The following is a 19,378-nucleotide window of genomic DNA, read 5'->3' on the forward strand; positions in this document are numbered from 1 at the left end:
ACTTCGATATTATATAACTTTCGCATATGGCAATAATCTTTTCTCAAATTTTGACGTTTCGTCAAAATTATTTCGAAGTGGAATAAAATATAAAAACATAATATTTCACCATGGCTGCGAGGTTTGCAAACAGTTTGAAAGAATTGAGGATACATTTATGTCAAACTGCACCACAATCTGCGGGAGTCAGGTATATATGTTTTTTTATTTGTTTCATATGAGGTTATATATTTACTCTATAAAATAATATGTCTAAAAGTTCTGCTTAAAAAGACAAAATTGTGAAAAATACAGTTCTTCGAATTTCACAAAAATTGGTACAATTCGGCAATAGCTACCCGACAGTTGATAAATAGGTTTGTAGTATCTAGAATCGATTATTGTAACGGTATGTAAACGGGTCTACCAAACAATAAAATGACTTGACTGCAATCAGTGTTAAACACTGCAGAGAGACTGATTTTTAAATTCAGTCACATCACCCCACTACGTCACCAAACGCAATGAATACGCTTTCCCGAAAGGGTTGAGTATAAATTCTGTATACTCATGTATAAATCCATACATAATATAGCTCCAGGGTACCTAAAAGAGCTGTGTATTCCAGACGAATTTGTTAATTGATATCTCACGCCTAGAACGGCTACAACAACTGCTATGGGTTGAGTGATTTTACCAGCTCCCAACCAGCGCACTAAATTTGACGAGCGTGCCTTTGGCATAGAATGCTCTTCTACCAATAGTTAGAAAGAGGGAGAGTGAAATGATCTGTAGAAAAACTCTAAAAGCACATTTGTTTGTTAAATCATTTCGACAATCTTCTTTTCCCTAATTAAATCACAATTAAGAGCCATTGAGATAGTGTTTTATAAAAATGGCATTATTCAAATTAAATTAAAAATTATTTTACAACATTTTAAGTGTGTCCAAATACTTGTTCACAAAATCTGGATTATCTCCAATTACAGGAGTTATTTTCATATTATTTTTTGACATCTCATCAAAGATGAAGAAGAATATGGAAGTCTGGGCATTTTCGGATCTCACATACTAATATAAGAGTTTCTGCTTAATAAAAAGCTTCTTTACATCTCACCAATAGATGTCTCTAATGAAGTTCTAGTGATTCATGAACAAGGTTTCTAAATTGGTTCATATATATAGAACTTCCAAGAATTTGAGTAGTGTGGTTGTCAATAATGGGTAGAATTGGTGAATGTTACACGTGTGTAAAGTGATCACTTAAACCAGCCTATGACGGTCGTAAGCCCCGTAAATGCCCAGACTTCCATATTCTTCTTCATCTTTGATGAGATGTCAAAAAATAATATAAAAATTATTTTGATTATTATTATTATGAGTAGTGAGTATCCGGGGGAAACCTTACTGTCATTCAAATTGTGTCGGGTTGTGGTCCCGTGGAGTGTCGCAGACTCTTAAGTCAGAGTTTCTCGGTTGGAACCCACTCTACCACAATTTGATACCTATTTCTAATAATGAGCCGCTTAGGCTCACAGAAATAGTATGAAATTGAAACATTTGTGCAAATAATAAAAACGCATATATTTTTATTTTCTTTAAAAAGATTCGCCTCCGTAGTGTAATGGTCAGCATGCTCGGCTACCGTTCTGGAGGTCCCGGGTTCGATTCCCAGGGGGGTTTAATAAATATAAGTGATTTTTTCACTCTAATATTTATTCAATATTACACTGGACTGATACCTGAAGTGGAGGGCTGTTCACCTTTCCTTCATGTGTAATCGATCAAGATAACACTGCGTTTATATGAAGCAGTGCCCTATGCACCATTGGGGTGCGGTAAGGGATTTATTATTAAAAAGATAAATAAATAAATACTTGGCATTTTCATCTTGAAAGTACTTATTTTGGAATTTTTTCACTTTTTCGAGTGGTATAAAATGTGGGATGGAATTTAAGATGAAGTGTCTCTCGCTTCTCCCTAACTATTTCATCTGTGCTAGTGAATACAGTCAACTGTTCCGTCATCCAAACGTGTTACCTATATCTTGTTACTAAATCTTATTTTTCCTTCCGTTTGTGTTTTCAGAGACTTCATTACAAAATACTACGTGGACCTGAAGAAAGCCAATCCCAAGTTTCCGATCCTGATCAGAGAGTGTTCTGGAACACAACCAAAAGTTTGGGCAAGATATGGTATTGTTTATTTGTTAATATTAGTCTAAGCATTACATATCTCATCACTTGTATTTGTCAGGTTGATATTAAGCGCATTTTGATATCACATTTTTGACGTTTCAACATAGATGAAGAAGGGTTAATTTATATAGATAATTTGGTAGTCCTTATCAGGACCTGTGTCCGCCTCCGTAGTGTAATGGTCAGCACGCTCGGCTACCGTTCTGGAGGTCCCGGGTTCGATTCCCAAGGGGGGTAAAAATAAATATAAGTGATTTTTTCACTGTAATATTTATTCAATATTACCATGGACTGGTACCTGAAGCGGAGGGCTGATCACCTTTCCTTCATAAGTAAAACGATCATGATAACACTGCGTTTATAAGACACAGTGCCCTATGCACCATTGGGGTGCGGATAAGGGTTTTATTATTATTATCAGGACCTAGGAGTCGAAACAATCGGCAGGTATGTATGAGGAGATGCATGAATGTAAGAGGCGAAGAATGTTTGCAAAAACAGAGTGGTGTGGTGTTCTATTCTCTCTGCCTAGCCCTTTAGGGAAGCAGCGTGATGGTTAGTTAGTAGTTACTTTATCAAGACCTATTTGTCACTCCTGGTTGTTAAAATTTTTACTTATTTATATTTTTATAAAATGTTAGTAATATTAGTATATAACCACTCACCGAGATTTTTGTGTCTACCAGTTTCGAGACGTACCCGTCTCTTCGTCAGGACAATCACTACCACAGCATGCAAACAATACTACCCTTCACTACCATAGCACTATTTACACACTTAAAATTACACAAAATGTTTAACACATGCGATTTTTGGTCGCCCCAACATGCACTAAGGGTTGCGGCACAAACATGCGTTAAGAGCTGAGGCCAAACATGCACTAGGGTTAAAAATTATTATTGAACCAGCTTATATACTCGTAGGTTGAAAGGAGTGGGCGGGGTTTGAATTGGATATTGAGTGTGTAAATAGTGCTATGGTAGTGAAGGGTAGTATTGTTTGCATGCTGTGGTAGTGATTGTCCTGACGAAGAGACGGGTACATCTCGAAACCGGTAGACATAAAAATCTCGGTGAGTGGTTATATACTATTATAACTAACGTTTTTGTAACAAAATAAATAAGTAAAAATGACTAACCACAAAGTAAATGCTTTAAATATTAATAATTCTGAGAATGTAAAAATTTTGTTTACTACAAGGAATTTCAGTGTGCTATTCACTCTGTTCCCTGCATTTGCCCTCTTTTTGATGTCTATCGAAATCTCTCCATATGCATGAAATTGGACTGATTATTTACAAATTTAATTTTATTTTATTTTTACAGAAAAGGGAAAAGAAGCGAGTGTATCCCTCACCAACAAATCCGCAGATGAAGTTCTCGACCAAGTCAAATCCTTGGGCAACAGATCTTGAATCAAACCGCTCTTGTAATATTAATGTCCTTGTATAAAATAAACTATCAAAATGTAGAATAAATGTTATATTATTAAAACATAAACATGTTTTATTCCGACTTTATTCCTGCAGCGGAGAAGAGTATAATGCATAAACAAACACACACACAAACACATATATCGCTCACTCCTTTCAAGAACGTCATATATCAAAAATACGCAATTTTCAGTTGTGCATGTTTTCGGAATGCCCAGAAAATGTACTATATCCCAGCAATAGAGGCATATTTTTAACTTTATATTTACCCGCTACAGGGCAGAAAGTGTAGTTTTTGCATTTTGAAGAATAGGTATAGTTTAATTATTTTTTTAAATATACTAATTATTTTTCAAATGGAGAATAAACCTTCAGGTTTTACCTAAAATGATCTGTTGCCTATGCAACGTTTGTACAAAAAATTTTGTTCCTTAACCCCCCTCTCTATATTTATTAACCTATATATACACCTAAATATATTTTTGTTCGTAAGTTTTAATTTGTACCAGAAGATGAAAACATCTGTCATTTTCGCAAACTAGTCGTAAATAAAAATAAAACTCATTAAAGTGGTATATTCAAGTGTTTAATTTTAATAAAATAATCATGTCATTCCACAAAGTTAATGCGAAATCAATAAATAATATGAGGCGAAAATTGTTTGGAAAGACAGATAAATGTGGCATTCTATTCTCTTTTCTTACCCTTGCGGTGGAGCGGCATGAGTGTTAGTTAGTTAATCAAAGTAATATAAATGTTTTTCACTCCAGCATTAATAAAATAGCATTTAATATTTAATACAATAAATAAAATAGCATTTATTTAATATTACCCTGGACTGGTACCCAAAATGCAGGATTGATCACCTTGCCTTCATATGATAAACGATCAACTTAACATTGCGTCAATTTAATGCACCATTGGGTGCGGATAAGGTTTATTTAATTGGTTTTACGTTATGTTTTTATTTTTTCATTGTGCAAGTACGTTATACAATGTATGTATGTGCCATATAGACCTTAAAAGCTCACACACTTCACCTCAATGTTTGCATTAACCGGATCCACGCGGCTCGCATAACCGTATGTGTTTTCACAAAACATTCCCGGTACGCGGCTGACATAACCGTTTGTGTTTTTACTTTACTCCAAGTTTCGAACCTCAGTTCAACTTGGAGGGATTTTTTCATGGTGTGGAACTTTGGATAAAATAATACGTCAATCCTTGGCCTTATGACATCTGTTGAAATATCTGACAAATAATTTCTAACATCACAAGGATAAATAAAAGAACAGATCCCTGATTTTTCTTGCGGTCGGTAATTAGTCCGCGCCATAATCATGCCCTATATCTGTCTCACTCTCGACGCTACGCATCGCCAGTGTGTAAGAGTGACACACGATGCGTGCTTTGATTTATTTATATTACGATCTTATTTGTTTATTTTACGATATATTTCAAGAATAATGTGACACACGTGTATTATAGAGTACCTAAAAGGCACAATGAATCCCATTGAACATTTTTGTTTAGGAAAATAAATTGTTTCTTAACTAAATACATGATAAAAGTAATCATTTAAAAAATGGCGAAATACCGCCGCGCATGGGCGTCTCTCAGGAACAAAGTGAATGCGGTTAAAAGGTTAAAGATAAAGAATAATAATGTAAGAAATAATAAATAAAATAATCTTATTTTTCAAACATTTAATAAACAAAGTGTTACAAACAGTTATAAAATAAATTTTCATTTAAAAATCTTAGTGTTAGAACTTATATATATGTTGTACTAAAGCAGAAATACATGCAGTTGGTAATGAAAATAAATTAAACCTCAAGCAAACAAGAGTATGCCTTTAAAAAAAATCAACTTTATATGCAATGACTATGTCAGTAATGTGTTCTGTATTGGCGTTCTAGTTTTAATCCAGAGATACAGAGTACTGAAATAAATGTTACATACAAATAAAATAGTATTTAAACGTACCACTAAGCAGAAAAAAAATTAAAACAGACTGCATTGGACTCAGAGAGAATGTTAATAACAGGCGTTTTTGTTTGACTCCAGATTTGTCATCATCCACTTTGAACCCTGCTCACTCCTTTCAACCTATACAATCCTGACCTATATTGACAAACATTCTTAGCGCGAGTCAGACCTCGGCCTTTAGTGTGTGTTATTCTGCAATCCTTGGTGCATGTTGGTCCTCGGGTCGACCAAAAACGCATGTGATTAATATTTCGTGTAGTTGTAAGTGTGAATGTAGGTGTCTGCGGAGAGTTTTAGGCGTGCGGTGGTTTGACTTTGTGGGGAATGAAGACATAAAGCGTAGGACGCAGCAAATCTTGGTCATAACTGTCGTCAAGAAAAGGCGATTCAGTTGGCAAGGCCATGTACTCCGCATGCCTCCCGAGAGCCGCCATCAAGCTTGCCTCTTTTACAAGGCATCAGGTTCGCGCCGCGCAGGACGACCACTGCTGACAATTCGTCGGCAGTTCTCGTCAGAACTTCGGGATGCGCATCTGACTTGGGAGGATGCAAGGAAGCTGGCAGCCGACAGAAAAGCCTGGAGACAGTATGCTCCACCTAGGGAGCGGATATGGTTTAATAAAAAAATGTAAGTGTGAATAGAGCTATGGTAGTGACATATAGTATTGTTTGGATGCTGGTATAGTGATAATTCTGATGAAGATACGGGTACATTTAAAAACTGGCAGACAAAAATCTCAGTGAGTGGTATGTACTAACATTAATATGTTACATTATTATAACATTATAACATTATCATATGTACTAACATTATTAAAAAAAAATAGGAAAAGTAAAAAAGGCAATTCTTTGACTAAGTACACTGATAGATAGATTCTTCATTATCCCAAGACACACAACACTTTTCATGTATATTTTATATTGATGTATCTAATGAACACTTCAGTACGAGGCTTTCGGTAATTTTCAAGCTTATTATCATCTAAAATTTCTAATCGTCTAACAATAAAACACCATCATTAGCTTAGAAACATTTATAATATCAGCGTTTATTGTCATTAATACTTCTCATAGCACCTAACTAAACTACATATCACTCACTCCTTTCAACAATGTCATACATCAAAAATCGTCAATTTTCAGTTGTGCATGTTTTCAGAATGCCCAAAAAATGTACTATATCCCAGCAAAAGCGGCTTATTTTTAACTTAATATTTACCCGCTACAGGGCAGAAAGTATTTTTTTGCATTTTGAAGAAAATGTATTGTTTAATTATTTTTATAAATCTACTAAATATTTTTCAAATGGAGAAAAAACATTCAGGTTTTACCTAAAAAGATCTGTTGCACAGTAAAAAGTTCATTAAGTGGCTTGGTATTTATTTTAAATACATTTTTTTAAATTTTCTTAATTTTAAAACCGACTCCCTAAAAATCAAGTTTTTTGATTTGTGACGTTGTTGAAAGGAGTAAGCGATATGCTTAAATTAATACAAAATAATGTTTTTCATCAAGAACTTTGCCGTAACACGATTGGAGACATTGTCCATTTGTCCTTTGAGGAAAAGTATGCCAAGATTAAATTGATATCTCAGTCCAGATAAATAAGTTTACTAAGATGGGAAGATGTGAATTCTGGGTATTTACATGGCTTACAACCAGCCGTTGGCCGGTTTAAAATGAAAAATTGAGATATGAATAAAATCTTGCTCACGCGTGGAGTAAAATCCAGGATTTGCAATCAAATATTTTGACAAACCCTAAATTTTTTTAAATAATATAAGTTGGCAATTTTTTTTAAAATGTCGTATTATTTATAACCAGCGCTTTTTTCCACGTAACGCGGTGGAACAGCATTCCGGCACCTTTTTTTACAGATAATTAAAAAAAAAAATTCAAAATCAATTAGACAAAACACTGTTTGGGGTTACGTTATTACAGTCTATAATCATTGGTCCGCCTCCGTGGTGTAATGGTCAACGTGTTTAGCTACCGTGCTGGAGGTCCCGGGTTCGATTCTCAGGGGGGATGAAAATAAATATTAGTGATTTTACACTGTAATATTTATTTAATATTACCCTGGACTGGTTCCTGAAGCGCAAGAGTGATCACCTTGCATTTGTGTAAGTAATGATCAAGATAACGCTGCGTCAATTCGATGCAGTGCCCTATGCACCATTGGGTGCGGATAAGGGTTATAAGTAAGTAAGTAATAATTATATAATTCATCAAAATAATAAAATGTCATATTATAATGAATATTGAAATGATATTTGAATATATGTATTTTTTTAGTGAGTTCTGGGACCGTTTCTGGGAGTTTATAAGTTTTGGTCAGCACGCTCGGCTACCGTTGTGGAGGTCCCAGGTTCGATTCCCAGGGGGGGGTTAAATAAATATGAGTGATTTTTCACTGTAATATTTATTCAATATTACCCTGGACTGGTACCTGAAGCGGAGGGCTAATCACCTTTCCTTCATGTGTAAACGATCAAGATAACACTGCGTTTATATGAAGCAGTGCCCTATGCACCATTGGGGTGCGGATAAGGGTTTTATTATTATTATTATTAATGTTTTTTAATACTGTTTTAATGATGAATTATTATCATTTCACTATTCTCCAGCCAGTCAAATTATATTTAATTCTGTCAAAGTCTCTAAACATACCAATAGCAAAATATATTTTTATAAATAAATATAACATTGTCATCAGTTAATAAAAATAATAATATTTAAAAAAAATAAAATAAAATCTGTACACACCACAAAAAATTGACAATATTTTAAAATAAAAATGACATATTTAATGTCTGTTTAGTTAAGTAAACAGGGAAAATATGATTCATTTGTATTTCATACAAGCGCAAAAAAATATCAATTAAAAACTAATTCTAGGAAGTAACGAAGCACCTACATAATTGAATTATGCATTTTTTGTACTAAAATATAATATGATTAAAGAAAACACTTGTTTTTTACCACTTGAGTTTTATTATAGACTTTATTAATTTTAATTTTAATTTAATATTTTTTATTTTAGTTATTATACAGACCTGAATGATGGAAGTTTAACTTCTGAAACATGTAGTCTATAATAAAACTCAAGTGGTAAAAAACAAGTGTTTTCTTTAATCATTGTAACATGTCTTACCACAAAGTTAATGCCGAAACAATAAATAAAATTTAATATTTTTTCAAACTGTCAAAATATTGATTTACCATGCTTACAATACATTTTTAAAAAAGCTGCCCTTCATATCATTGAATTAACACATTGTCGTAGGTCGCATCAGAGCACTGATGTGCTAGGAGTGGGCGTTTGTTACATATTTTGCAAAAATTATACATTTTTGTATGAATTGTCATAACTTCCTAAATATTTGATATTTTGTGATGAAAGTTTTGGTGTAGTATCCACCATACCAAGTGTCATATCTTTAAGGCCTGCATCCTAACAGTGCTGCTGTACGGATGTGAGTCGTGGCACCTCACCAAAGCTCAAAGCAAGAAACTAGCAAGTTTTGAAAATAGGTGCCTGAGGCGAATACTGGGTATGAAGTGGTATGACTTCGTCAGGAATGACGATGTGAGGAGAAGAACTCAACAGCCTCTCATACTGGAAGTCCTGAAGAAGAGAAGGTGGACATGGTTGGGACATGTCCTTAGAATGCCACCTGAGAGCATCAACCCCTCATGTCTCTTCTTCCAACCCCGAGGATTCCGGCGCCCCGGAAGGCCGCTGACGAACATTCACCGACTATACTCAGCCGAACTTCGAGATGCCGGACTGACCTGGGAGGAAGCCAAGGAGACGTCTCGTATTGGCCATATGCTCTACCTAGGGAGGGAACGTGGAAAGAAGAAGAAGATTCGCCATACCAAGTAGCGTGTAATAGACGTATTATTAGATACATTTTTTTATATTTTAGTCTGATGAAGATTAAAATAGCCGAGACAGTATTTTAGCTCCAAATGATAATGAAATTTGACAATCCCCATTGAGCTTCAATATTTCTGATACTGTTGACTGTCTGATTGTTTGTAGAGTGTTCCCATTGGAAGTTATCACTTGAATCATAAGTTGTGACGTAGTATTTTGCGCCTACATTCAAACCCGTATATATGTGTGCCCCGCAAACAACCAATAACGATTCTGAATAAAAAAAAGTATTTATATGTGTCCCACTTCCTACGCACAATTAAGAAGAAACATTTTTATATGTCGCTCACTCCTTTCAAGAACGTCATAAATCAAAAATCATCAATTTTCAGTTGTGCATGTTTTTAGAATACCCAGAAAATGTACTACATCCCAGCAAAGGAGGCATATTTTTAACTTAATATTTACCCGCTACAGGGCAGAAAATGTTTTTGCATTTTGATGAAAAGGTATTGTTTAATAATTTTTTTGAATGTATTAAATATTTTTCAAATGGAGTAAAAACCTTCAGGTTTTACCTAAAAAGATCTGTTGCACAGTAAAAAGTTCAATAAGTGGCTTGATATTTGTTTTTAATACATTGTATTATATTTTTAAACTTTAAAAATGTTCTCCTGAAAAATCAAGTTTTTTTTATGACGTTCTTGAAAGGAGTGAGCGATGTGTGTTTATACATTATACGACAACAATCTATTAAGAATACTTTTTGAAGTCCCCATAGAATAATGGTTAGTGTATCAAGTTAGCATGTTGGAAATCCTGAGGAGTATCCATAAGCATATACATAAATACCAATATATATATACGCATATACATAAATACCAATATGCGCACATGTTGCAGTACAGAAAGGTGGAAGAATATAAAATAGCACTCCCTGACTTGTCATGGTAAAAAAATATTCTGAACTCATTACTAACCGTTTTACGGTCATCTAGCTTACATCTGTGACTATAACATTTTTTAAATGTTTAAAAATATACAATCATTTTATGATTTGAATGGAGGCAGGCCAAAGTCTTCCGGTTTGAACTCTTCCAGGTTGTTCAATAGTTGGGTGGCTCGTTTGGTGAGGGATTTCTCCAGGGTGGGGTCGGGAACCATGACCACTTGCATCCCGGCTGCCAGGGCCGAATCCACTCCGTTGGGCGCGTCCTCAAACACTAGACACTGGAAACAATGTTACTTTTAAACTGAGGTTCTACTGTATAGTGATTTTAACTACGTTGATTAAATACATTGATATTCCGGGAGTACAACAATTGATTTCTGACTTTCTCTGGGGAGAGGGGTTCTTATGAAATGAAAAGAAATTCTTTGTTCAAGAAATTTATGCATTATATAGATAGAAATTGTACAAAATAAAATAAATAAATAAAACAGTCCGTCCGCCAGTTGGTATGATGTTACTTGTATAGCAATGACATCTCGGCTGTCCAAATTTAAAACACAGTATTTTTCATCACACAAAAATACTGTGTTTTAAATTTGGACAGCCGAGATGTCACACAAATTTTTGTAGTACGTTTTTTTTACATTTTTGGACTAAGTAGAATCTACTCCAAAAATGCAAAAAAAACGTACTATTAAAAAATGTCCCTTACTGTGTTTTGAGTTTGGACAGCCGATCTGTGAATATTTGTATGTTATTTTGTTATAAAATAAAACCTAGAGATGGTGATTTTTATTTATTTTACATGATTTCTATCTTCATAATACATAGATAACATGAAACAAATAAAAATGAATTCATGTAAAAAGAACCCACTCCCCAGAGAAAGTCAGACATCAATTAGAACTCCCGCAAAGGTTAAACAAAAGCATTATTCCAGTATTTTTTATATTATAAAATTCGCCAAGTGCACTTGAGGTCGTCTATTACAAACAGCTGCTGTAAACACACTGAGTGACAGATTGCGTTCTAAACAGGCTTGGTAATTGAGGAAGGGGCTACCAACCTGAAGATATATTTTTTTTTTACCAATTCCTTTTAATTTAGATTTAATAACACTAAGATTATTTATTTATTCTGTCCGCCTCCGTAGTGTAATGGTCAGCACGCTCGGCTACCGTTCTGGAGGTTCCGGGTTCGATTCCCAAGGAGGGTAAAATAAATATTAGTTATTTTTTTACTCTAATATTTATTCAATACTACCCTGGACTGGTACCTGATGCGGAGGGCTGACACCTTACCTTTGTGTGTTAACGATCAAGATAACACTGCATTTATATGATGTAGTGCCCTATGCACCATTGGGGTGCGGTTAAGGGTTTGAAGTAAGTCAAATAGTTAAGGCAGCTTACATTTTTCGGGTCCGGAGGGTTGTCGAACCTTGAGGCGCAGATGAGGAATATGTCCGGATGGGGTTTCCCGAACTTGACCTCAGCGTCGGAGCTGCCCATGACCTTGTGATGGAAGAGGTCGAAGAGCGGGAGGTAGTTCATGGTCTTGGCTTCGACACTCTCCTTCCCGGAGCTGGTGGCCAGTGCGATGGGGACCTTGCTATTGTGCAAGTGTTCAATCAGTCTTTTGGAACCTAGAAGATGATAAAACTAGTGAAGGACATAAAACTCTGGTATGGTGGAATGGTAGAGCAGAACGATGGAGTTTACCATATTTAAGACTAACAGTCTCCTTGTCATTCATCGTTCACTTTGTGCAGTGAACTATGAATGATATGGAGTATATATTACCATACCACAAAGTTAACAATGCTTTTAATATATGTACAGAATATGTGTAAAACTTTCAAGTCAAGAGAAGAATATTCAAGTCTTGCAATTTCGAGAGTTATCTAACTAACTAACTAACCATCACGCCGTTTCTCCGCAGGGGTAGGCAGAGAGAATAGAACGCCACACCACTCTGTCTTTGCAAACATTCTTCGCCTCTTCCACGTTCATGCATCTCCTCATACATACCCGCCGATTATTACGACTCCTAACCTGAGCACTTTCAAGTATTTAGCATACCTGATTGTGCCATGTTTTTCTCCGTCTTCCTCTGCAGTGAGTGCCATAAACCAAGCTAGGACACAAAATGCCCAACCCTCTTCTAGTGGAACGGAAGGTCTGTTGACAACTGTCAACAGTCCTTCCGTTCATAGCTTCAGGAGTTTTACGTGGTTTCCTCCCAGCTATGAGCAAACGCTGATAAGTTTCTGATTGGCCCACACTGGATCATCCCTCCCGTTCCCAACACAGATTAAAATAAAATAAAACATGAAAAAAAAAAAAAATCCACTCTACAGCTAGTACATAATAAGCTAGATAAATAATAAATGCAACTCCTTTATAAAAAATATAAAAAAATAAATAAAACCTCTAAGATAAAGATTTGATTGATACACTTGAGTTGAACAGTATTGACATAAGCAGATACATGGACAGGAATGCTGTACTTAAAGTATCAGCACATAGTCTCCAGGTGGTTTTTTCATCAACCCCGACCCTAATTATACTCTGATAGTCTGAGATACTCTGCCGCTGACCCTCAGTATACTAATCACAAGATGGAGAAGATTGACATTGATATATGTAGGAGTTCCAAAAATTTAAATAGTATGGTTGTCAATCATGGGTAGAATTGGTGAATATTACACGTGTGTAAAGGATGGTTAAGTTTTACTTAAAATTTTACCCATATTGATCGTACTGAATATCTATTTATACGTAAATATCTAACACTGGCCGATTAAAAAAATATTTAGGCAATTCTTGTTTTTAAGGCTGTGCGTGTTGGTCCTCGGGTCGACCAAAATCCCATGTGATACACATTTTGTGAAATTTCAAGTGTGTGAATAGTGCTATGGTGGTGACGGGTAGTATTGTTTGCATGCTGTTGCAGTGATTGTCCTGACGAAGAGACGGGTACTTCTCGAAACCGGTAGACATAAAAATCTCAGTGAGTGGTTATACGAGTAAACTAATATGTATTAACATTTTCATAAAAAAATACAAAAGTAATAATTGTTTGTGTCATTGTTTTTTTACTGATTAAACTATCTTAGTGAAGAGATTGCCAGGCATACCCCTTGATGCAAATTTGCTACCCGTACCACTAATTAGGAAACACTGGTATATATAATTAAGTGAAATTCTATTTATAGTTCCTAATCTACACATGTGTGATTTTTTTCTTATTGTTATTATTTTAAATTAATGATAAATACATATGCAGATTCTTATCTGTAAATTTGTTATTGTTGTTAAAATTTAAAAAATAAATTGGGACTTTTAATTTATGTAGGTATATGATTTCACATGTGGAGTTCCTCACCAAAACGTTACATTTCCATTAAAAATGATTTTAAGTAATCAGGAATTCTAGCTTGTAAAATTGTTAGGTTTTGGTATGATTTAATGATTCCATATTGGTTTAACACAGGATTGGTCATGTTTTGTCGCAACTTTGTCAATGGCTGAAAACAGATTGACGTTAAACCCGTCCAAAACGGAACATCTCTGGATAGCCACACCTAAACGACAGAATTTGATTGATAACACGACACCACTCAACCCAAAGAGTACAACTACACCGGCCGTCAAACTGCTCGGCGTGTTCTTAGATTCTGATCTCTCCCTTGAGACTCAAATTAGCAAAACAACAAGTACATGTTTTTATCAGCTAAGGCAAATTAAAAGCATTCGCAAGAATCTGCCAGTTGATGCTGCCCGTCAATTAACAAATGCGTTTGTAATATCGAGAGTAGATTATTGTAACGGTATATACACGGGTCTACCAAACAATAAAATGACTCGACTGCAATCAGTGTTAAACGCAGCAGCGAGACTAATTTTTGGAATTTCTAAATTCAGTCACATCACCCCACTACTTCACAAACTCCACTGGTTACGCTTTCCCGAAAGGGTTGAGTATAAACTCTGCCTACTCGTGTATAAATCAATACACAATATGGCTCCAGAGTATCTTAAGGAGCTGTGTATTCCAGGTGAATTGGTTGATAGACGTCTCACGCTTCGGTCGGCTACAACATCTGCAATGGGCAAAGTTATCTTACCAGCTCGCAACCAACGCACTAAATTTGGCGAGCGTGCCTTTGCTGTTGCAGGACCGACGGCGTGGAATGCTCTTCCACCAATGGTTAGAAATAGTGAGAGTGAGATGATCTTTAGAAAAAGACTAAAAACACATTTGTTTGCTAAATCATTTCCACCATAATATTTTCCCCAATTCATTCACCGTGAAGCGCCCTTGAGGTATTTTTTTACGAAAATGGCGCTATATAAGTTATCCAATTTTATTATTATTATTTATTACTTTAACTAAGATTTCGATAGAATGCAGTATTTCTTTCGATAGAGTGGTGTGGCGTTCTATCCTCTCTTCTACCCCTTTGGGCATGATAGTTGTTGTTTTTTTCTTTATTAATTGATTTGATAGTCAGTTTGTGGAAATATCTGTCCATTTTTATATTTTAAAGTTGCACCATCACATACAGTGCTTGAAAATAAAATAAATAGTGAAAATAAATAAATCAAAACACGTGCTACAATGTATTTGAAGAAATAGTGGTATTTGTAGAGGTCCTCACCAAAATGTTACATTTCCATTTTAAATGATTTTAAGTAATCTGGAATTCTAGCTTGTGAAATTGTTACTTTTTGGTACGATTTAATGATTTCATATTGGTTTAACACAGGATTGGTCACGTTTTGTCGCAACTTTCAATAAGATTTCGAAAGAGTACAATAAACAGAACAGATTTGCATTTAAAGGACTTTTTAAAGGAACTTTTTGGTGAGGACCTCCACATTTACCAAGAAAAACTTATATATAAAAAAAAGCCTACAATAATCAATCAAATATTCCAACTTGAATATTGAAGGGAGGAAAACAAATACCTTTCATTAGTGGTGCATTTCTGAGCATAACATTTCCTAACTGTTTCATTTGCACGTGGAATTCTTGCGGGGTGATGGGTAGTTTTAGTTCACGACACGCTATCTCGGACGTCCGCTGCTCCGTGGTTCCCATGATCATCAGTCTTACGTCGCGTGGGTATTCCTTCCCGTATTTGTTTGCGATCGTTCCGACAATCTTTTCATATATGTGCTCGGTATCTGCAAGGTAAAACATAACAGTAGTAGAATAACAACTGATCATTAATATCAAGAGGTGTCGGAAGAAGGCGGATCTCTTGGCTCTGTAATAAACACGAGTGGACAGGAGTACAGAGCGTCGAGGAGATGTTTTGGACTGCCCAAAAAAGGGACACATTCTCACAAGTGATAGTCAATGTCGGGAGGAATCAACATGACATATAAAGAAGAAGAATTAGGTGATCTGCAATTTTTGTGATCACCTGTCGATTAAAACATCTGTAGTTTTCGAAAATAGTCGTGTGAAATGAAATAAAACTCAGTTAGTGTTTTAATACAAGTGTTTAATTTTCAGTAATGATTTGCAATAAATTAGTTGGCAACGTGTGAAAGTCTATCTTTTGACATTAATGTTCATTCCAGTATCGCCTTCGTTATCTTCCCCACCTCACGATATCTTCCGTCTGACACATGCTCCAGATATCAAGGATTCTTATGTGGTCTCCCAACGTGTTTCCAGTTATAGATCGGAGAGTTCTCATCTCAGAGATTCAAAGTCGAGATTTTTACTAGAAGTATCTTCCCTTGCTTCGATTCTATAAGTGGCTATTAGTGAAACACATGTTTTGTGTGTTATTTATTGTTTCGGCATTCAGTTTGTGGTAAGATATGATAAAATTATAAATAAATTACTTGTTTATTTGCAACTTGAGTATTATATTGTTACGACTAGTTTCAGAAACTACAGATGTAGAATTAACGGATTTGAAACCTGTAGATGGAAACATCTTTAGCTTCCAAAACTAGTCATAACAATATAATACTCAAGTGGTAAAAAAACAAGTGTTTTATTTACAATTTAAACATGTTTTGTACATATTTTTTTTACTCTTAATCCTCAAGCGTTTGTTCCTCCAATTTCCGAGGCATGCAGATATAGCTGCAGCCTTATCTATTTTCTTTAGAGATAATCCCGTCACCATTAGTTAAAAACATTGGATATCATTTTATTAATGTTCTCATATATAGAGGTCCTCACCAAAATGTTACATTTCCATTATAAATTATTTTAAGTAATCAGGAATTCTAACTTGTAAAATTGTTACATTTTGGTGCGATTTAATGATTTTATACTAGTTTAACACAGGATTGGTCACGTTTTGTCGCAACTTTAATTAAGATTTTGATAGAATATAATAAACAGAACAGATTTGCATTTAAATGATTTTTTGTGTAATATTAGAAATGTAAATTTTTGGCGAGGACCTCCACATATCGGCATTGAAAAATATATTTAAATAGGCTGAAGAATGTTAACATTATAGGGAAGTCAATTTGAAGCAAAGTGGAATGCTAAACATCTTCACATTATCATTATTTAAAAAATTCAGGATGTACTCTATACATACATATCCGTCTAGTTTATTTTTGGATCACTAACCCTTGAACAGATGCCAAGAGTATGAATGACGTGTTAAATGATAGTTACGGAAGTCACAACAAATACCAAATAAACAATCAAGCTCAAATATTACAAAAAAGGTAAATTACAATAAAAAGATGGTTACATATACTGTCAAACTCCGTTATTACGATCACGAAAATAGCTATAGTAATAAATTCAATGGAGCATTCTCATGATGTTGTTATTGTTTATAAATTAATATGAAAGATCACAAGACTATCAGTAACATTTTTATTGAAATCTGTCGAGAAGTAAGGGAGATTTCAAGGTTTAATTAAACTTTAGATATTTGACAGTCTGACAGTTTGACTGTCTGCCTCCGTAGTGTAATGGTCAGCACGCTCGGCTACCATTCTGGAGGTCCCGGGTTCGATTCCCAGGAGGGTTCAAATAAATATTTGTGATTTTTTTCACTGTAATATTTATTCAATATTACCCTGGACTGGTTCCTGAAGCGGAGGGCTGATCACCTTTCCTTCATGTGTAAACGATCAAGATAACACTGCGTTATATGATGCAGTGCCCTATGCACCATTGAGGTGCGGATAAGGGTTTTATATATATTATATATATATTAGATATTTGAATAAAACGAAAAACGGACACTGCTATACGACATCAAATTTTACGTCATCAGATATGTTGTGGGGCGTATCCCTTTATATATCTGTTTTATAGAGTTGTAATGGTAGTAGTGTGAATTCGTTTCTGTGACGTCATCAGTTACCAACTTACGAAGGCGAATTTCGCAAAAGAAAATAATAAATGAAAGTATTGATTATATCGGCTGTTATAAACACAAAACGAGTCTTTATAGGTTGAGTATGTTAAATTAGATATTCCTCCCGAGTGATAATACTCGTGAATGCATTCGTTTGAAAATGCCATAACTAGGCGAAACAATTGTTAGAATATTAATTTTTATGTGTTTTTAATAAAATACAACTTACAATGATTAAAGAAAACACTTCGTTTTTTACAACTTGAGTTTTATTATAGACTACATAATAGTTATTATACAGACCTGAATGATGGAAGTTTAACTTCTGAAACATGTAGTCTATAATAAAACTCAAGTGGTAAAAAACGAAGTGTTTTCTTTAATCATTGTAACATGTCTTACCACAAAGTTAATGCCGAAACAATAAATAAAATACAACTTTATTAAACTCAAAACTCTGTGTTTGATTTAAAAATTAATATATAAATTAAAATGGAGTTCTACAAATTAAACACCAAATCAATAAATTATAATACCCTATTAATTTTTACATCTTAACACAGATGAAGAAGAATATGGAAGTCTGGGCATTTATTTACAAAGCTTAAGACCGTCATAGGCTGGTTAAGTGATCAATTTAAGTATTTGGACACACTCAAAATGTTGTAAATAAAAAATAGAAAAATTAATTCTCTCATCGGGATACTATCTTAAATGTTTACTGTTAATGAATTTTTATACCGTTTTTTATTTGAAATAAAATAAAATAAATTATTAAAGAAATATAATTTAAATTGCCATTTTGTGCAAAGTTTTAATAAGAATAATATCATATGATGTATGAATTATAGATTAAAAATCAAGATTAATATTCGCACATAAGAATGAGTTTTTTTTTTTAATATATTTCATTTAGAAAGTGTATAACAAAAAAGATAGGAAATGAATAAGGAATTTGTTATGATAAGAATTTGTCCTTCAAATAAAACTTCAAGGCAAGGCTCAGTTACATATGATAAATTAATTAAATATAGATTTCATAAAGATAACGGATTGATATTTAAAAAAATTATATGTAACGAATTAAAGATGATTAATAAACACTCACAAAACTAACCTATTATAACACCGTCCATATCAAAAAGAACATGCGACACTTTCTTGAAATGCAGTCGGTTAGAAGTTGAAAAACTCCGTTTAAGTAAGAATAACATTTCGATTGGGTGAATTAAATATAGATAAATTAAATAGAGGAAATATTTAGAATATTAAAAAATCGCGGAGTTTTTTGAGTTCCGTACAAAGTCCACGATCCACTATTCACGCAATAATTTTAGCGGACAGCTGAAAATGACAGCTGGCTAGAGTTTTTATATTTTATCACATGGATAAACGCAGTGAAGTTAGCTACGAGAACATATTTCAAATAATATAGGTTGTAAGCTAATATATACGATGTTGGACATTCAAATTCAGATTTAGCATTAAAAAAAGAGACAATGCTCTACAAAATTGTTTTATTTCTTTTTTAAGTACGCACATCAAGTTCCACAATTTATGCTGTGTCTCTTTTTATGTTATTTGGCTT

The 19,378-nt window shown here is 34.3% G+C and overlaps 2 protein-coding genes across 2 annotated transcripts; one reads left to right on the forward strand and one right to left on the reverse strand.

Moving 5' to 3' along the window:
• The first annotated feature begins 28 nt into the window (after positions 1 to 28).
• Positions 29 to 3,676, forward strand: LOC148300373 (NADH dehydrogenase [ubiquinone] 1 alpha subcomplex subunit 2-like). Its single transcript, XM_088274884.1, has 3 exons — positions 29 to 190; positions 2,068 to 2,174; positions 3,503 to 3,676. Exons 1-3 carry the CDS (start codon positions 111 to 113, stop codon positions 3,589 to 3,591), a joined length of 276 nt encoding a protein of 91 aa, XP_088131010.1. The 5' UTR covers positions 29 to 110; the 3' UTR covers positions 3,592 to 3,676.
• A 1,633-nt stretch (positions 3,677 to 5,309) lies between these two features.
• On the reverse strand, positions 5,310 to 19,156 carry LOC148300374 (putative pseudouridine-5'-phosphatase). The gene is made up of 4 exons (XM_088274888.1): positions 18,908 to 19,156; positions 15,407 to 15,625; positions 11,846 to 12,078; positions 5,310 to 10,711 (listed from the first exon to the last, which is right to left on the reverse strand). Exons 1-4 carry the CDS (start codon positions 19,002 to 19,004, stop codon positions 10,532 to 10,534), a joined length of 729 nt encoding a protein of 242 aa, XP_088131014.1. The 5' UTR covers positions 19,005 to 19,156; the 3' UTR covers positions 5,310 to 10,531.
• Between the last annotated feature and the right edge of the window lie 222 nt (positions 19,157 to 19,378).

Source organism: Brachycentrus maculatus, unplaced genomic scaffold, assembly GCF_059751285.1.
Source record: "Brachycentrus maculatus isolate JH-2025_06_01 unplaced genomic scaffold, ASM5975128v1 h1tg000736l, whole genome shotgun sequence".
NCBI classification, from domain to species: Eukaryota; Metazoa; Arthropoda; class Insecta; order Trichoptera; family Brachycentridae; genus Brachycentrus; species Brachycentrus maculatus.

What these genes read in the sequence shown, in the direction of transcription:
- LOC148300373 (XM_088274884.1), top strand. Translation starts at nt 111, where the DNA reads ATGGCTGCGAGGTTTGCAAACAGTTTGAAAGAATTGAGGATACATTTA. An exon ending in CCACAATCTGCGGGAGTCAG is followed by an intron (nt 191 to 2,067) that starts GTATATATGTTT and finishes TTGTGTTTTCAG; the next exon opens with AGACTTCATTACAAAATACT. An exon ending in AAAAGTTTGGGCAAGATATG is followed by an intron (nt 2,175 to 3,502) that starts GTATTGTTTATT and finishes TTATTTTTACAG; the next exon opens with AAAAGGGAAAAGAAGCGAGT.
- LOC148300374 (XM_088274888.1), bottom strand. Translation starts at nt 19,004, where the DNA reads ATGTTATTCTTACTTAAACGGAGTTTTTCAACTTCTAACCGACTGCAT. An exon ending in TATGGACGGTGTTATAATAG is followed by an intron (nt 15,626 to 18,907) that starts GTTAGTTTTGTG and finishes TTTACCTTGCAG; the next exon opens with ATACCGAGCACATATATGAA. An exon ending in AAATGCACCACTAATGAAAG is followed by an intron (nt 12,079 to 15,406) that starts GTATTTGTTTTC and finishes ATCATCTTCTAG; the next exon opens with GTTCCAAAAGACTGATTGAA.